The 16,886-nt window shown below is 49.6% G+C and overlaps 1 protein-coding gene across 1 annotated transcript in view; it reads left to right on the plus strand.

Moving 5' to 3' along the window:
- Positions 1-7,965, plus strand: part of NCL (nucleolin) — an 8,613-nt gene extending 648 nt beyond the window's left edge. The window contains exons 2-14 of the mRNA XM_004674203.2: positions 525-641; positions 2,007-2,484; positions 2,840-3,034; positions 3,137-3,223; positions 3,411-3,552; positions 4,121-4,245; positions 4,532-4,655; positions 5,091-5,248; positions 5,653-5,776; positions 6,208-6,341; positions 6,793-6,919; positions 7,176-7,402; positions 7,496-7,965. Of these exons, the coding sequence (XP_004674260.1) occupies positions 525-641; positions 2,007-2,484; positions 2,840-3,034; positions 3,137-3,223; positions 3,411-3,552; positions 4,121-4,245; positions 4,532-4,655; positions 5,091-5,248; positions 5,653-5,776; positions 6,208-6,341; positions 6,793-6,919; positions 7,176-7,402; positions 7,496-7,572 (2,115 nt within the window). The 3' untranslated portion in view covers positions 7,573-7,965. The remainder of the gene's footprint in view (positions 1-524; positions 642-2,006; positions 2,485-2,839; positions 3,035-3,136; positions 3,224-3,410; positions 3,553-4,120; positions 4,246-4,531; positions 4,656-5,090; positions 5,249-5,652; positions 5,777-6,207; positions 6,342-6,792; positions 6,920-7,175; positions 7,403-7,495) is intronic.
- Positions 7,966-16,886: the final 8,921 nt, after the last annotated feature.

Here is a 16,886-nt window from a genome sequence, read left to right on the forward strand (position 1 = left end):
GCGGCGGACACGTGGTGTGGGCTCCGGAAGGGGCGGCCTGGCCGCGTGCTGCGCGGCCCGCTACGCGCACATGGTGGCAGGGAGGTGCCCCCACGTGGCCCGCCAGGTCTGGAAGGGGCGGGGTTTCCCTGGGAAAGTACAACTTCTCGGGAGGCCGAGAGCGGAAGACGGGTTTAAAAAAAAAAGATTATAAAGCTGTTCTTCCAAATTTGAACTCAGGCGTGGGTGGTGGAGTTAAGTGTTCGAATTCTCCAAAGGAGGTTTTGGGGTGGTCTGTGAATAGTGGCCCTGAGAATTTCCAGATATAGCCTGTGCGTGTGAAATCGTGCCGCCGTGGGTTCTGGAAGTACAGCTTGATCACGGTGGGCTTAACGAAGACAACGGAGGTGATTTTCTCGAAGTTGACTTTTTATCCTAGGGTTGACTAGTACTTTAATATGATGGGGGGACTCGAGAATGACTGCAATTTACAGACAGGAAAACTTGGTGTCTGAGATGTAATGTGCTAATTGTGTCTGCTTTAGGCTGGTAAAAATCAAGGTGACCCTAAGAAAATGGCGCCTCCCCCCAAGGAGGTGGAAGAAGACAGTGAAGATGAGGAAATGTCAGAAGATGAAGAGGATGAGAGCAGCGGAGAAGAGGTAATCACTGCGACCTAACACACAGCACTGTGTCAAGCAAGATGGAACGTTAACTCATATGCCAGGATGTCACAGGGCAATATTTGATTGACTTTGAGGGGTTCTGGAATTCCATTCCCAACAAGTTAGTCCCCTACCCCCAAGGTGAGGCAACAACCATGACTGTTAATTGAGTTTATTCTGGTCTGAGAGTCTTAACCAGTAACTTCATACCATCCAAGCAGGGTTGATTCAATCACATATGGGCTTTATAACCTCTAGTCGCTTATGTGTAGATTGAGGATTGCAGGTTCCATCTGTTAACATTGACCCTATTTAATTGTCACCTGCTCTTAGCTGATCATTACACTTGTGCTCAGATTTTTTGTTTAGAATTTAGTAAAAGTTTTTCTCTACAGTGGCCAACAAAACTAGTAATACACAAAAACTAAATCTGGATGTGAGCGACTTAATCCTAAATAAGGGATAGTTTCGTCCATCTTAACATCACTAGGATTTGTGCTGATAGTGCAGGGATAGATTCGCCCCTCCCCAAAGCCTTCAATCAACATTTTAGGCAGTTGTGTAATGCTTAAAGTGTAAAACTTGACACATACGAGGCTTTTAGAGTGAGATGTAAAGTTGATGCTGATACCATTTTCAGGTGAGGAAAAGGGGTGTCTCTTTGGGGTGGGGACATACTGCTTCAAAGCTAAAGCAGCTGTGAAGACAGGTACAGGAATTAAGGGATTTTGTGCTCAGGAATTTTATTACTTGAAGATGGGGATTGTAGCTTTGTGGCATTATAGAAGTGTTAGGGGGAAAGAGTGCCCTCAGGGAACCTCACAGGTTTTGTGGACTCCACCCCCACTCCAGACCAAAGCCATCAATACACATGAAACTGCAAATCCCGTCATCACTGAAGCAAGCCTGCTGGGACCTGAGGGTGGGTTTGGGCCCCCAGTTGGGTGTGAAACCAGACGTGTGGGCTTTGGAGAGGGGGCTTGCTGCTCCTGCTCCTTTTGGCTTTCACCAGCTCACAGCATGCCGTTGGGATTCCAGGTTGGTGGAACCAGTAGGATGCATTGCCAGTTGATCACCCTCCCCGAAATACATTTCCCCTACTTTGGTAAATAAGCCCATTAACTTTGCGTGTGTGCCTGCAGGTTGAATATTTAAGTCACTTTAAGTGCAAGGGTGAGGACATTCGGGGAACCCATTTCATACCGTGGTTGCCCTGTAACAAGACATGTGACGTGATGGTCACAGCGCTTCCGTGAACTAGGCACACATGGTTGTCAGCCATAGGCAGTGTTAAGAGTCACTCATTTTTGGGACAGACTTGGGTTAGGAAGCAGGCTTCATATATTTTTTTCTATTTTCAAGGTGGTTATCCCTCAGAAAAAAGGCAAGAAGGCCACCCCAACTCCAGCAAAGAAGGTGATGGTTTCTCCAGTAAAAAAGGGTGTGGTTGCCACACCAGCTAAGAAAGCAGCCGTCACCCCTGGCAAAAAGGCAGTGGCCACACCAGCCAAGAAAACGGTTACACCAGCCAAAGCGGTAGCAACGCCTGGCAAGAAGGGAGCCACACCAGGCAGAGCGGCTGTGGCCACCCCTGGTAAGAAGGGAGCAGTTGTCCCAGCCAAGGGAGCGAAGAATGGCAAGAATGCCAAGAAGGAAGACAGTGAGGAAGAAGACGAAGATGACAGTGAAGAGGATGATGAGGACGACGATGATGAAGACGAAGATGAATTTGAGCCAGCTGTGATGAAAGCGGCTGCGCCAGCCTCAGACGACGACGAGGATGAGGATGAAGATGATGAGGATGACGACGACGAAGACGAGGATGATGAGGACGAGGATGGTAAGGGAATTCCCGCCGTGGTCCTTGGGTTTCATCTAGTGAGTTAAGAGTGGTGACCTTTAAGAGCATCTGTTTTATGACAACCTGCAGGTTGGGGAAAGATCCTTGAAGGGATTTTCTGGGTGCGGTATACATTCTGTGGATGCCTATCTACCTCTAAGAAAATGTGTAAGATTGTACATTCTAGGAGGACTCATAATTGGGTTTTGTTTCCAAGTAATCTCTTCATTTTTGGCCATCGCTATTAGGCAGCGGCATTGTTGGGGTTTCATTCCTTTTCCTTTAGATTTCCCTAAAATGTAAATGTTGGCTTGGGAGAATTCTCTTGGGTTTTTGACTAGATGACTTCTTTCAGACTCTGAAGAAGAAGCTATGGAGACTGCACCAGTCAAAGGAAAGAAACCTCCTGCAAAAGTTGCTCCTGTGAAGGCTAAGAACGTGGCTGAGGATGATGATGAAGAGGATGAGGATGACGACGAGGATGAGGATGAAGATGATGAAGAGGAGGATGATGAGGACGAAGAGGAGGAAGAGGAGGAAGAAGAGGAAGGTAATCAAGTTAGTTTCTGAGGACCTATTTACTGGAGTTTTGTATAAGGGGGTGGCAGTACATGTGGCTACTTGTGGATGACTTGGATTGCTTGAAATTTAGAACCTGTCAAAGAAGTACCTGGGAAGCGAAAGAAGGAAATGGCCAAACAGAAAGCCGCTCCTGAAGCCAAGAAGCAAAAAGTGGAAGGTAACTTGGAGTCCAGAGGGTTGGGGATGACACCAGGTAGCACAAGTGATGGACAAACAAGGGACTTAATACTGAATGAAATCTGATGCGACCTAGATGGCTGATGTGCTGTGTGTGGGAAGTTTTGCCGGAGGTTGTTTGTGCCGTACTAGACTAATTTGAGGTTTTTGGTGTTATGTGACCACAGCCACAGAACCAACTACGTCTTTCAATCTCTTCGTTGGAAACCTGAACTTCAACAAATCTGCTCCTGAATTAAAAACAGGTCTCAGTGACCTTTTTGCTAAAAACGATCTTGCTGTTGTGGATGTCAGAATTGGTGTGTCTAGGTAGGTATGGGGGGGGGGTTTATGCAAGAATTACCTCTGTTATTTCTGGAACCTAAAATGATAATCCCTCATTTCCAGACTTCAGCTGGCTGTCTTTAAACAGGAATGTGACATGGTTGTAAGATCAATCACAACATTATCAAACTGAATAATCCCCAAATTAGAATTTCTATCTTTATTTTGTCCTGAAATTTTTTTTTTTTTTTTAGATTTATGCATAGAAGAGGTGGGGGGCAGGACAGGTGGGTCCACTGAAACTCACTGGCCTTAAGCCCCTGCCCCAAAATCTTGCGGTCTCAGATTTGACACTTCGATCATAAATTAGTAAAACTGTAATAGTGAATGCTGTTATCAGCTAGATGGGGTGTTCCTGTCTTGAAAGAGCAATTTTCATTTTTGGTCAGTTGCTGCAGTCCATAACAGTTGTGTAGGTCAGAAGGCTGCAGGTGAACTTGTGTCAGGTTTAGGGACTTGGGCCTTGCTCTGCACCCACTTTATGTTAATGTTTCCTGTGCCCAAAACACCTGCGCCTTGGGTTATAACTGGTACTGGTCTCCTTGCCTTAAAGGAAGTTCGGTTATGTGGACTTTGAATCTGCTGAAGACCTGGAAAAGGCCTTGGAACTCACTGGCTTAAAAATCTTTGGCCAAGAAATCAAACTAGAAAAACCAAAGGGAAAAGACAGTAAGAAAGGTATGTCCGGCTTTAGCTTGATGACTTGTCAGCGCGTGGGGGCTGGTCTGTCGTGCATTTGGAAGTCTGCCTGCCAGGACAGGCCATGCAGTCACCTCCCCTTGTTTGTGCGTGATGTTTTAACAGCTACGTCACTTCAGAAGTCTTACGCGTTCAGGGTTACTTAAGTGTACTGTTTGCTGTGTAGGTTATGGAGGTGCCTCGACAGGAACAGTCTTGCAGAGCTAGATTAGACCCCTCCTCATCTGTTTATTCATTTCCTTTTATCTACATTTTTGTTTCCTAGATCGAGACGCAAGAACACTTTTGGCTAAAAATCTGCCTTACAAAGTTACTCAGGATGAATTAAAAGAAGTATTTGAAGATGCTATGGAGATCAGATTAGTCAGCAAGGATGGAAAGAGTAAAGGGTATGTTAGTGCCTACGGAATATTAGTGTCACTAAAATAAGCTCTGGCCTGTGTAGGAAAGGTTGGTCCAGTTTCCTATCTGGATTTGGGTGGGTGCTTCATTTTCTTTTGTACAGGGCGGGGGGGGGTAGCGTTATTTTAGTTAGGATTTAAACTGATAAGTTCATGTGTAAAGCGAAATGCTTAGTTTCTGATACGTGCTTTTACTAAGTAGTAGCATTTGTTGCAAGGTGGAGGTTTGCCCCATGAGTAAATTTTCTAGGTGTGTTTGGCAGACAGATAAGTTTTAGTTGAAGACTTACACATTTCAATTAGTATAAAACAAAGGACATTTTTGTGACTTACCAAAAACAAAGTTGTTTTGTAGACATTTGTGTTGAATACTTAATATAATCTTAAAAGTTTTGTGACTTCTAAAGTTTTTTCCTGTTGCAGGATTGCTTATATTGAATTTAAAACAGAAGCTGATGCAGAAAAAACGTTGGAAGAAAAGCAGGGAACAGAGATAGATGGACGATCCATTTCCCTTTACTATACTGGAGAGAAAGGTCAAAGTCAAGACCACAGAGGTGGGAAGAACAGCACTTGGAGTGGTAAGGATAAAGGCCCACCTACAGCATCCCAGGGTTGGTGGGGGAGGGAGCTCTGTGTATCGTTGTATAGTAGAGTGACTGGATGGTACTTTTGCTAGTAGTAATCCAGTGGCTTAGATGGAAGCATTTACCTTAGAACATAAACAAATTTAGCTGTTCTGGTAAGAAAGTTAATGACTTAGACTTTTTAATTTAAAGCAGTTCTAGGAAGACATATGCCAGGAGTCACCTTACACGTTGAACAAAAGGCATGGGAGAGAGTAGAGCATGATGGTGCACGGTGTGTAACCCCCACCGGTGCCCTCGAGGTCCAGATCTCGAGCACAGTGTTACTAAACAACATACAACTGTGAGGGTGGGGACAGTCAGTTTTTATCATAATTTTAATATCTTTTTATTTGTAGGTGAATCAAAAACACTGGTTTTAAGCAACCTTTCCTACAGTGCAACAGAAGAAACTCTTCAGGAAGTATTTGAGAAGGCGACTTTTATCAAAGTACCCCAGAATCAAAATGGCAAATCTAAAGGGTAACAACTATATTCCTTAGTGTTTGGGCTGTATGTTGCCTTGGGTGTTTTTTCTTTTTTGTTTTAAGGTTTATTTATACATACAAGAAGTGGGTGTAGGCCAGGTGTGGGGTGGTGAGGATTCACCAGACACAGAATGGGGAGCAGAACAGGTGGATCAACTGAAATCCACTGTTGTGAAGACAAGAGAGGTCTGCTGTACCCTGTGTGTGGGCCACCTCCCTGGCCGGGGATAGAATGCATGCCACAGTGGCTGCAGATAGCTTCATAGTGCTGAGGCCCCTAAATGTATCTTTTAAAAGTTGTGGGGTGTGGGTTGTAAGCCAAAGCAAAGTTTAGCTACACAAATCAGTGTGGAGAGAAAACAGTTTGTCCCTTGGTGGCAGCAGAACTGTGCTCATTGTGACTTTGCACATTGACTTCATCCTCAGGTATGCGTTTATAGAATTTGCTTCATTTGAAGATGCTAAAGAAGCTTTAAATTCCTGTAACAAAAGGGAAATTGAGGGCAGAGCCATCAGACTGGAGTTGCAAGGGCCCAGGGCATCAGCCAACGCGAGAAGCCGTAAGTACCGTAGGTGAATGGGGCTGTGTGTGGGAGTCAGCCCTCCGCTGCGCTCAGCTTCCTTAGACCCGGATTCATATGGCTGCTGAGTGACCATGAGCTGGATGTGATGATTGATTATCTGAGAAACAGCTGATGAAATCTCAAGAAAATTCCTCTAGATAGTCAAGTTCTGATCCAGCTGTGTCGACTCTGAGCAGTAGTTTGCTGTGGTTTACTGCCTGTGTGGCCGGGGTGGCTGCCTGCGGTGGGTCTCAGGTATTTGATTCGGCTCCTGCTTCCCGGGGAGCTCTGAGAAGGGCTCCTGGCGTGACATGGCAGCGGAACACAGCCCTCTGCCTAAAGTGGTTGGCTGAGCTCCACTTTGAGCGTGGGCTGTTTCAGCCTTTGCACATTCAGCATGGGTCATTACGAATTCTTACATAACATGTATGATTTCGGTCTTTTCCAGAGCCATCCAAAACCCTGTTTGTCAAGGGGTTGTCTGAGGAGACCACGGAGGAGACACTGAAGGAGTCATTTGATGGTTCTGTCCGGGCGCGGATAGTCACCGACCGTGAGACCGGGTCCTCCAAAGGGTAAGAAGCAGGGTGGCCAGCAGCCCGAGTGCACCCCTCCCCGACGTACCTTCTCATTGAGCTCCTTTCTGTCCATCAGTGACAGTTTACGGATTCGCACGAGAAGAAAAGCCAATACACAGCACTAGCACTCTGGCCCTGTCTTCAGAGGCCGTTCTGCTGTCCTGTGAGACATGGCATGGAAACAGCCAGCGGAGAGGTGGCGCCCGCCGGCTCTGTGTCATGTTGTAAACGGGGGACCCCTTTGGCCTTCCAGGTTTGGGTTTGTCGACTTCAACAGCGAGGAAGATGCCAAAGCTGCCAAGGAGGCCATGGAAGATGGGGAAATCGACGGCAACAAAGTCATTTTGGACTGGGCCAAACCTAAAGGCGAGGGCGGCTTCGGGGGTCGCGGAGGAGGCAGAGGCGGCTTCGGAGGCAGAGGCGGCGGCCGAGGAGGCAGAGGCGGCGGCTTCGGGGGCCGAGGTCGGGGAGGCTTCGGAGGTAAGGCGGACGCGGGGCTGCTCGAGTCTGCGGGACCCGGGGGGTGGCGCGCAGCGTAGTGCTCACTCGCCTGTGGCGTCGTCTTTCCTGCAGGCCGGGGAGGCTTCCGAGGAGGCCGAGGAGGAGGTGGCGACCACAAGCCGCAAGGAAAGAAGACGAAGTTTGAATAGTTTCTTCTCTCCCTGTCTTTCCTTCTTCCGTTTGAAAGAAAGGACTCTGGGGTTTCTCTGCTCCCTGGTCAGTTGGCCTTTTGAGGACATTCCAAGGCAGTTTGCAGTCCGGTGGGCGACTCGGAATCGCATAGATGACATTTCAAAGGGGGACGCCCTGTTGGTTTTGACTGGATGTTCATATAAACTTTTTAAAGAGATGAGTGATAGAGCTAACCCTTATCTGTAAGTTTTGAATTTATATTGTTCTTCCCATGTACAAAACCATTTTTTTCCTACAAATAGGTGTTTTTTGTTTTTGTGTTTTTGCGTTGGGGGGTGTAAAGGAAAGCAGAATGTTTTATGATTTTTGCTTCAGCAACTTTGGGACAAATTAAAAGTCCTAAACTCTGGTGCCAGACTGGTACTTCTGGAGTGTTTCTCCTGGGGTGTGGCTGAAGGTGGGGTGTGGCCAGGCAGCCCTGGCCTCCAGGTCCTCCCTGCCTGCTGGGAAGGCTGTGCTGAAGTGGCCAGTGCTGCCCCACTTGGAAGTCAGCCCAGGGGCTGCAGCGGATCTGGTGTCTGAGGAGAGGTGCTTGCTGTTGGGCCAGCTGGAAGGGCGCATATTGGGGTTTCACCAAGCCGCAGAGTACGTGCAGGGTGAGTTAGGGGTGGGGCGCAGCAGAAAGCATGCATTCTAGAGAGAAACTTGGGTCTTAAGCCCGTGCTTTCGTGACACAGCAGAAAGGTCAGATTTTGGGGTGTGCCGTTGGGGGCTCTGTGCAAAAGGTCAAAACTCCAAGCATCTTGCTCCAGCCCTCCCGGCCCATAACTACCAGGTGGCAGCGGGTGTGGTTTGATCACTGAAGTGGAGCAAAGCACCGGGTTAAGACAGATTTACCAGAGGGGAGAGGTGAGCTTCACTGATGGGCTGAGTCGGCAAGACGTGGAGGGGGTGGGGGAGGCCACTGGCAAGAGGCCAGAAAGTGGGTGCGAGCAGAGCTCTGTCCCAGTGGGTCGCTGGGGTTGGACTCGCCTCAGCGGCAGGTCAGGCTCCCCACGTGAACTTGAAATGCGGAGGATCTTCAGCAGGTGCCATCCCAGAGCCTTCTGCCAAGTGGGTGCCTTCCCTGGCAGACCCCTTGACTGCCCTCTGGGGTGAGCAAACCTGGAGTGCAGAAGGCACTTCTGATAACGTATTGGGGTGCTGCCAGTCCTGCACAGCCCCCCTGGCTGGGGGGATTTGGAAGACCGGCCCATGGACCAAGTGTCAGCGCTCTCAGCCCTAGGCTGGTCCACTGTGGGGGCGGGAGTGCTCCCCAGCGGCTGCCAGGGGTTCTCCGCATCGGTGCCCACACGGGGATTTCCTCAGCCTCTGCGCCTGCGAAGTCCAGAAAAAGGTTCTGCTCTGCCACCTAGTGAGGCCCTGCTAAGGCTGACCTGGCAGCAGCTACTCTTGGGGGAGGGCAGCGAGGCCCTTGCAGGGTCAGAATGGAGCCGAGACTTACATGAATCTAGGGGCTGGGTCCTGCGCGCACCTTAGCCCAAAAGCCTTCCGTGCCTGCTTCAGCTTTGAGTTGAGGCAGGTTTTGCAGCCATTTTAGGAAAGTCAACTTCCTTCGGCAAATGGTTGTCACCGCTTCTGTCGACTTCCAGCAGGTGGCAGCACACCCACAGGATGGGGCCGTGTCCAGGGAACCTAGATTGGATTTAAGCTGCTAGGTCTTTTCATAGCAGCCACGCTCAGACTAAATGACAGGCGGTGGGAGCCCACCAGACACAGCCTGTGGGGTCCCCAGGGAAGGTTCTAGTCAAGCCGGCCCAAATTTGAGTGCCTAGCCTGTGCTCCTTGGAGAATGGCCCTTGCAGAGTCTGGCTCGGCCTCTGAGAACGCTGGAGCTTTTCTCATCCGAGACACTGTCCCCTTGCCGCCTCTTCTGTCCCCGCACTCCTGTGGTCCCAATGGCAAGTCTGGCCAGTTTCTTCAGTTGCTGCTTCCCTGCAGCATGGGCACCACCTCTGAAACTCCCTTCTCCCTGAGGAGACCTGAACAGACACTGCGGATGGTCTATGCCACCAGGGTGAGCTGAACGGAAGGAGAAAGCCCCGGGGTTAGCCTGGCAGCAGGCCACTGGCACTGCAGATGTGGCCTGGGGACAAGTGGCCCAGAAGCAGAGACAGTTCTAGGGACTCTGCCGTCGTGGTCCCTGTCATGGGAAAGCGAGTCTCTGCAGAGCCTCAGTCCTGCAGTCCACAGTGGACCCAGCGGTGAACAAGGGACCCTGGAGAAACCACTTCACCCCAGGGTGCGCTGCCCTGGTGGTAGCAAGGGGTGTTTCGGTCAGGAGTTCTTGAAGAATTCCCAAGTTTTCATCATTTTAGGATTGGATGTTCTGGGAGCCTGGGGAGACAGGTAAATGCACATATTTATTTTCATAAACATTTTTGAAAAAGGTGAAAGTGGCTGGCCTCTGGCTGCTCAGCCTTAGCCAGCAGGAACTGGCACTGAGGAGTCTGGTTGAAGTCCCAGTTAGAATTTCCATAAAAATGAAGGTGGTACTGAGGAAAGCGATAAAATTTGCATACAAATTGCCTTTAAATTCTTAAGGATCCCTAAGTGTGTGTGCTCAGCACAGGATACTCCTAAACCCAGGGAGAACAGCTGTGGAGGTTGAAGACTTGGCTACAGACACCTGCAGTTCCCTCAGTGCTAGAGAGGCCTGGGGCCCTCCCTGGGGGTGCTGGCGCCTCTACAACCTGAGTTCGATCCCCCACCAGGGACCGACCCACAGGGCACAGCAGACCTCTTCTCTCTCCCTCCCCGCTGCTTCCCTCAGCAGTGGATTTCAGTGGCTCTACCTGTTCTGCTCCCCACACTGCCTCTGGTGAATCCTCCCACCCCCACCTCTGGCCTACACCCCAGTTCTTGTGCATATAAATAAATCAATCTTAATTAAAAAGGACTTATGTACGTGTATAAAAACAGGTGTGGTGCAGGGGCCAGAGGACCTACTAGAGCCAGAGTGGGGAGTAGAACAGGTGGATGGACTGAAATCCACTGCTGCGGGGAGCAGCAGGGACAGGAGAGGTCTGCGCCCTGCGGGTCAGCACCCTGGCTGGGGATAGCTTGATGGTACTGAGACTTTAATCCTTGCACCACCAGGGAGGCTCCAGGACCATGTTTTAGAAATAATGATCACAACAAGAGGTTAAAGAGACCACATTTCAGGCCTTAAGACTAGGGCAAAATGCAAAACCAAGATTTACTCTTGGGGGGATGTAAGTCCCCCCATAATCTAGAAGAGCTGGAACAGGATTCAGAGGTGGTGAATGGAATTTAGACTACAGTGTATCACAGGTGATGTCAACATCCAGTAAGTAAAAAAATCACTAGACTTGCAATGAAGTATGAAAATGTCAGCAACAGTCAAGAGAAAAATGTGAAACATAACTGATGATGAATTTGCAAATCAGGACTTTGATCATTATAAAGAATGTTAAGCTGTTGTGGGAGAATATGGATGCACTGAATAAGGAGTGGTTAAGAAAAGAACAATAAAATGTGAATAAAGTGTAGTATATATGAAAAAAAATAGAAAAAAATGGAAGTTTTTATTTTTAAAAAGATTTATTTATTCATGCATACAGAATTGGGTCCAGGCCATTGGTGCAGGGGCAGTGAGAGGATTCACCAGAGACAGTGGGGAGCAGAACAGGCAGATGGAACAAGGCCACTGCTGAGGGGAGCAGCGGCGGGTCAGGAGAGGCCTGCTGCGCCCTGTGGGTCCCTCCTGGCTGGGGCTCAAGCTCGCGCTGCAGTGGCTGTGACAGCTTCATAGTGCTGCGCTTTAATCTGTTGTGCCACCAGGGAGGGCCCAAAAATAGAAGTCTCACACACAGTGTATGCTGTTTTTGTCATGTATTTTGCTTTGACATCTATTACAAACCCCCTAACTACTTACACGGACTTTTGCTCTAAGCAGTTGATTGGCTAACTCACGTCAGTGCTCTCCATTTCCTCTTGCAGAGCTGCTGTTGCACCTCATGTCTCCTCCAGCCTGAAAACGTCCTTGCGTATCTTAAACAGCAGCTGTTCTGAGAGTCTAGAAATTCCTCAGTCTTTATTTCTCAGATTTTTTTTGTCCCCTACTCTCTTCTCCTTGGAACTCGATTACACATTTGACAATCTGCTCTCTTGTCATTCTTTCCCCACCTTCTTTTGCTTTCAGCTTCAGCCTGGATTAATAGAGATGAAGAAAAATATCTTTCTCTGCTACCCCTCTAAGTTCTTGCCTGGAGGCCCAGTCATAAATGATAGATAATAAAAGCATAAAATTTCAGTGCTATGTGACATGGAAGCCTTTCAAGTACACATGGAGAATTGACCACATTATTCCAGGCCACAAAACAAACCTCAAATTTCAAAGATTAAAAAACATGCGCAGTATAGTCTCTGACATAACGGAAATAAATTATAAATCAGCAATAAGATTCTAGAAAATCCCTAAGTATTTGATATTGAATAACACTTCTGAAAAACTTCTGACTTGGTCAAAATAGGAAACAGGTGAGAAATTATATAATGTGAATCACTATGATCCCCACTATGTATTTATTCACATAAATACATTTTGGATAAATTTAATGCAGTGTTGAATGGAAAATTAAATGCTTTAGGAAAGGAAAAATGTGGTTTGAAAGGAATGATCTTGGGCCCTTTCTGGTGGCGCAACAGGTTAAAGCGCAGCACTGTGAAGCTGTCAGCATCCACTGTAGCACGAGTTCGATCCCCGGCCAGGGAGGTGACCCACAGGGTGCAGCAGACCTCTGCTGTCTCCCCGCTGCTCCCCTCAGTCATGTATTTCAGTCTATCTGCCTATTCTGCTCCCCACTCTGTCCTTGGTGAATCTACTCAGCCCCTGCACCTCTGGCCTGCACCCCAGTTCTTGTGTGCATAAATATTTATCATGCACAGCCAGTCCTTGCTGCTCACAGAGCTGGAATTTGCCAATTCACCTACTTGCTGGAATCTGTGACCCCCCCGCCCCCAGCCAGCACTCGCTGGTCCTTCATGGTCAGTCAGACAAAGGCGGGTGACAAGAAATATGGGTCACATTCCCAGCCCTAGTCCCTCAGGATGACACTCGCCCTTCAGTTTCGCCTCTCGCCCTTCAGTTTCGCCTCTCGCGATAATATTTTCAGGGTTCACTGAGGGCCATGTTTCTCACATTTTTGTCTTTTTTTAATTCACTGCTTAAGATGGCCTCCGGGTGTGGTGCTGAGAAGCCGCCTAACTTCCCAAAGCACTAGGAGGCTGTGCTGTGCCTCAGGGGTTCACAGTGTGGACACAGACTGTCCAGGCGTGAGTTCCTGAGCTGTCGCCATGCATCCAGAGTCAGCGAGACAACCATGTACAGGAAACTGGCGTCTTTAAACAGAAATGCACAAAGCGAAGCTGTGTGTGGGTCAGCTGGTGAAAATGTTGCGTGGGACCCAAGCAGTGTGGCCCCCAATTCAGTGTTTGCAGGGACCTTGGAGACTGCAACCGTGGCTGCTGAGGAGACTTGGGTGTTGTTTCTCTCATTGAACCTGACAGGGTCACAAAGCCACAGGCCTGATACGATGGTGGCGTGTTGCCTGCATTTACCAACAGAGGAATCTAATGATGAATTAAAGAAGAAGTGGGTGTAAGGACCCCCCACATGGATGGGCCCCTGGAATTCGGGGACCCAGGGTAAAACCCTATCTGAAGACTAACAGACGCTGCTGCAAAGGCCCACATCCTCCCCGCGGTGGGTGGCAGAGGCAGGAGCAGGAGGTCCCCACAGACAGCGAAGAAGCTGGGGAGCCCAGCCCCCCTCTCCTGTGTGCTCTGCTCCGCTCTGGTTCCCACCCAGCCTCGTTGCCTGTGGTCACCTCCAAGTTGTGGCTGTCCCCTGGTTGCCCATCCAGGAGAGCAGAGGTCGCCTGCAGGTGTGGGGCGGGGAGGAGGCCAGGCCGCCTCAGACACTGCAGCAGCGTCCCCTGGCCACACGTAGCCGCCCCTGGCCACTTTGGCTTTCAACTGCCTCCTCCCGGCACAAACCCACTGTTTGTCTCTTTATTAAAGCAACACTGAACCCAGGTTTGTTGGATTTGGGGCGACCCTCTGGCAGTCCGTCCATGGGCACAGGTGTTCTGTCCCAGAGCACGCGGGTTGGTTACCTCAGCAGGGGCACCCGACAGGGCGACAGCTGCCAGGCCTGCTTGGCTGCGCTCTCGGGTGACCACCGACTCACGGGGGTCCCCACCGGCCCTCACACAAAGGACAGGCGAGCTTGTCTCTGCTTCTCTTTCAAATTTACCTAATGATGTGAATAGAAAATCGTAGACTGCTGACTTCAAACTCCAAGTGAAAACAGCAGATCACACAAAAGTTTTGCGTCTCTGAGGCGGATGGACTCGAAAGGGACCAAGGGAGTGCCGCTGGCCGCGGGGCTCCTGGGCCCTCACCCTTCCCGCTGGGCGCTGGGCGCTGGGCGACTGGCGGCGGCGGTTTCCCTAATCCCAGCGCAGTTTCCAGTTTCACCACAGGGAGGCGCTGCTGCGCGGTGAGCGGACACCGCCGCTCTGCCCGTCCGACCAGCAAACCTGAGCTGCTTCCTCGCGCGGGTCTGTCACTTCTCAGGGCCTTTCTGCAGCACGAGACAGAACTACCTTTGCTTTGCAGACCACTTCACACTGAGGGCGCCGCCAACGACCGTCTCCTCGGGGACGGAGTCTTTGATGGCTGGGCCTGGCAGGTTCAAAGCTGGGGCCTTGGTCTTCTGAAGCAAAATGTTAGCTTCTCTAGCACAGCTCTGCAGCTCTGCAGACCAGAGCCACCTCTGGTTTTTTGTTTTTTAAAGATTTATTTATTATGCATACAAGAGCTGGTGTGGCTGCCAGAAGTGGGGGTGGGGATGTCAAGGGGGGCAGTGAGAGGACTCACCAGAGACAGAATGGGCAGATTCACCAAAACACACTGCTGAGGGAAGCCGCAGGGTGACAGAGAAGTCCGCCGTGCCATGTGGTCACTCCCTGGCCAGGGATCAACTCTGCTGCAGTGGCTGCAGACTGCTTCATAGGGCTGCGCTTTGACTCCTGGCCACCAGGGCGGGCCCCAGAGCCATCTCTTAGTGAGCGGAATCTACGCGAAAAGTTTCTGTCTTTGGAAAACTGTGACAATGTCATACACCCAGGCTCTTGAAAAGTTGTTCTCAGAACATTGCAGTGAGATGGGGCTGAAGCGATAATCATCCGTCAACTGTCCAGTCAAAAGACCGTGGATCTTACTTACAAAAACATTGAGCTGAAAGGAAACCCGCATACCTAAGTTAGTTGCAGCAATATTTGCAATGGCCACAGATGAGCGGGCCAAGAAGAGGCCGTTTTGTTTTCATGTTCCTCTGTCCCCAGATTTCAGAGATTTGATCAGGTTGAATTCCAGTTTCTTGTGCAAAAATAGATAGAGGTCAGGTCGCCCGGACCCAGGCTTGGAGATGGGATTGGCAAAGGGAGTCTTACTGGGGAGCATCAGGTCACCCCCCGGGAGGGGACTAGTGGCACTATGGTCTCCGCTGGCATCGGGCTCAGGGGCAGGCCCAGCCCCCAGGGCGTTTGGGGTGGGTGAAAGGGGCCTTGTCCTCTCAGGCTTGTCTTTGGAGCTGGGGCTGGCCGGAGACAGCCCCGGCGAGGGCCCTGGGGTGGGCAATGGGCCGCGGGCTCTCAGCCGCTGTGTCCACCCGCAGTCTCTGTGACAGAACCGGGTGGTGGTGGCGGTGCTGTGGGCCTCCCTGTCGCTTCACATCAGGGACAGTGTCTGCTCGTCTCTGGTGACTTCAGATTGATGGTGGGTTCAGCAGCTGTCCAGCCTGATACGCCATTATCAGCTGTCACGGCAGTTTCCCTTTGGGGGGTTAAGCAGTGCTCATCACCCTGGTTTGCAGAGGGCATCGCCCGAGGCCGTGCGAAATGTCGGCACTTTGTAGCTGGAAGCTTTCTGTGAGGAAGACAGGGTCACGAACTCGTCGGTCATCCTGAGGAGAGCTCATACAGAGTAGGCAGATTAAAGGCTTCCTTCTCCATTTCTGGCCAATTAAAATCCCTCTGGGAGCGCTGAGGCTGCTCACCTGCGGGCCGCGCTTTGTCAGCGGCCTGGGCTTTGGAGACTTGAGGCCCCCAGGCCTGCCCGAGGCTGGGGCCTGCCAGTCCACCATTGCCAGGTGCTCTGCATTGGCCGGGGGTGGTTCACAAAGACTGTAGGATATTTTGCCTCATGAATGGGTCAACCAGGGTTGTTTCTTTCTTTCTTTCTTTCTTTCTTTTTAAGATTTATTTATTTATTTATTTATGCCTACAGAACTGGGGTACAGGCCAGAGGTGCACGGGCAGTGAGAGGATTCACCCGAGACAGAGTGGGGAGCAGAACAGGCGGATCTACTGACACACACTGCTGAGGGGAGCAGCGGGGGTGGGGGGTGAGGAGAGGTCTGCCGGGCCCTGTGGGTCAGCTCCAGGGCGGGGATCAAACCTGCAGTGAAGTGGCTGCGGCCAGCTCACAGCGTTCACCCTCCGCACCACCAGGGAGGGCCCATAATTCTATTTTAATGGGCATAAGCAATAAGCATTTCAAATGTCTTCTCAGTGTGCACTTTGTAATTTATCTAAATATTTGATGTCCTTTGTTAAGCGGAGATTTAAAAATTAAGTGTAGGAGAATCAATAAGGTTTACATTTTGTGCTTTTGGTTTATTCTTCAAGACATTCTTAAAATATTTTCCTTTACTTTTGCTTATTTAAAAATTTCATTTCATGTTCAGATATTGAATTTGATTAATTATGCTGTGCAGTAAGAGAATATTTTAGCCAAGTGTTGCCTCATTACTATTAATGTCTCCTGAAAAGTCCCCAAATCAGTGGATTAGAACCAAGAACAATTATTTACATATCATGCCTCTTTGGGCCAACTGTGATTTGGCTTCTCCCGGATGGGTCAGCTGGGGGTGGCTGCACACTGTGAGCCTGGTCAACCTCATGCCTTAGATGGTTCCCTGCCAGCAGGGCAGGAGAAACTGAAAGAGCAAACCAAGCCTGCTAGAATATTTCAGGTTACAGATCACAGGACTTCTGCATTGATTGTATCATCTTGCTAATTGTATTTGTCTCCTCCTCTTTTATTAGGTTTGGCCTAGATAGAACTAGCTCAATATTTTTTAGAAAAAAAAAAAAAACAACTTTGGACTTATCAATTTTACTGCTTTCAAGTTCATTAAATTCAACTTTTGTCTTTATTATATCTTATTTCCCTTTTTTCT

This window comes from Condylura cristata, unplaced genomic scaffold (assembly GCF_000260355.1).
Source record: "Condylura cristata isolate star-nosed mole 26May11 unplaced genomic scaffold, ConCri1.0 scaffold00002, whole genome shotgun sequence".
Classification (NCBI taxonomy): domain Eukaryota; kingdom Metazoa; phylum Chordata; class Mammalia; order Eulipotyphla; family Talpidae; genus Condylura; species Condylura cristata.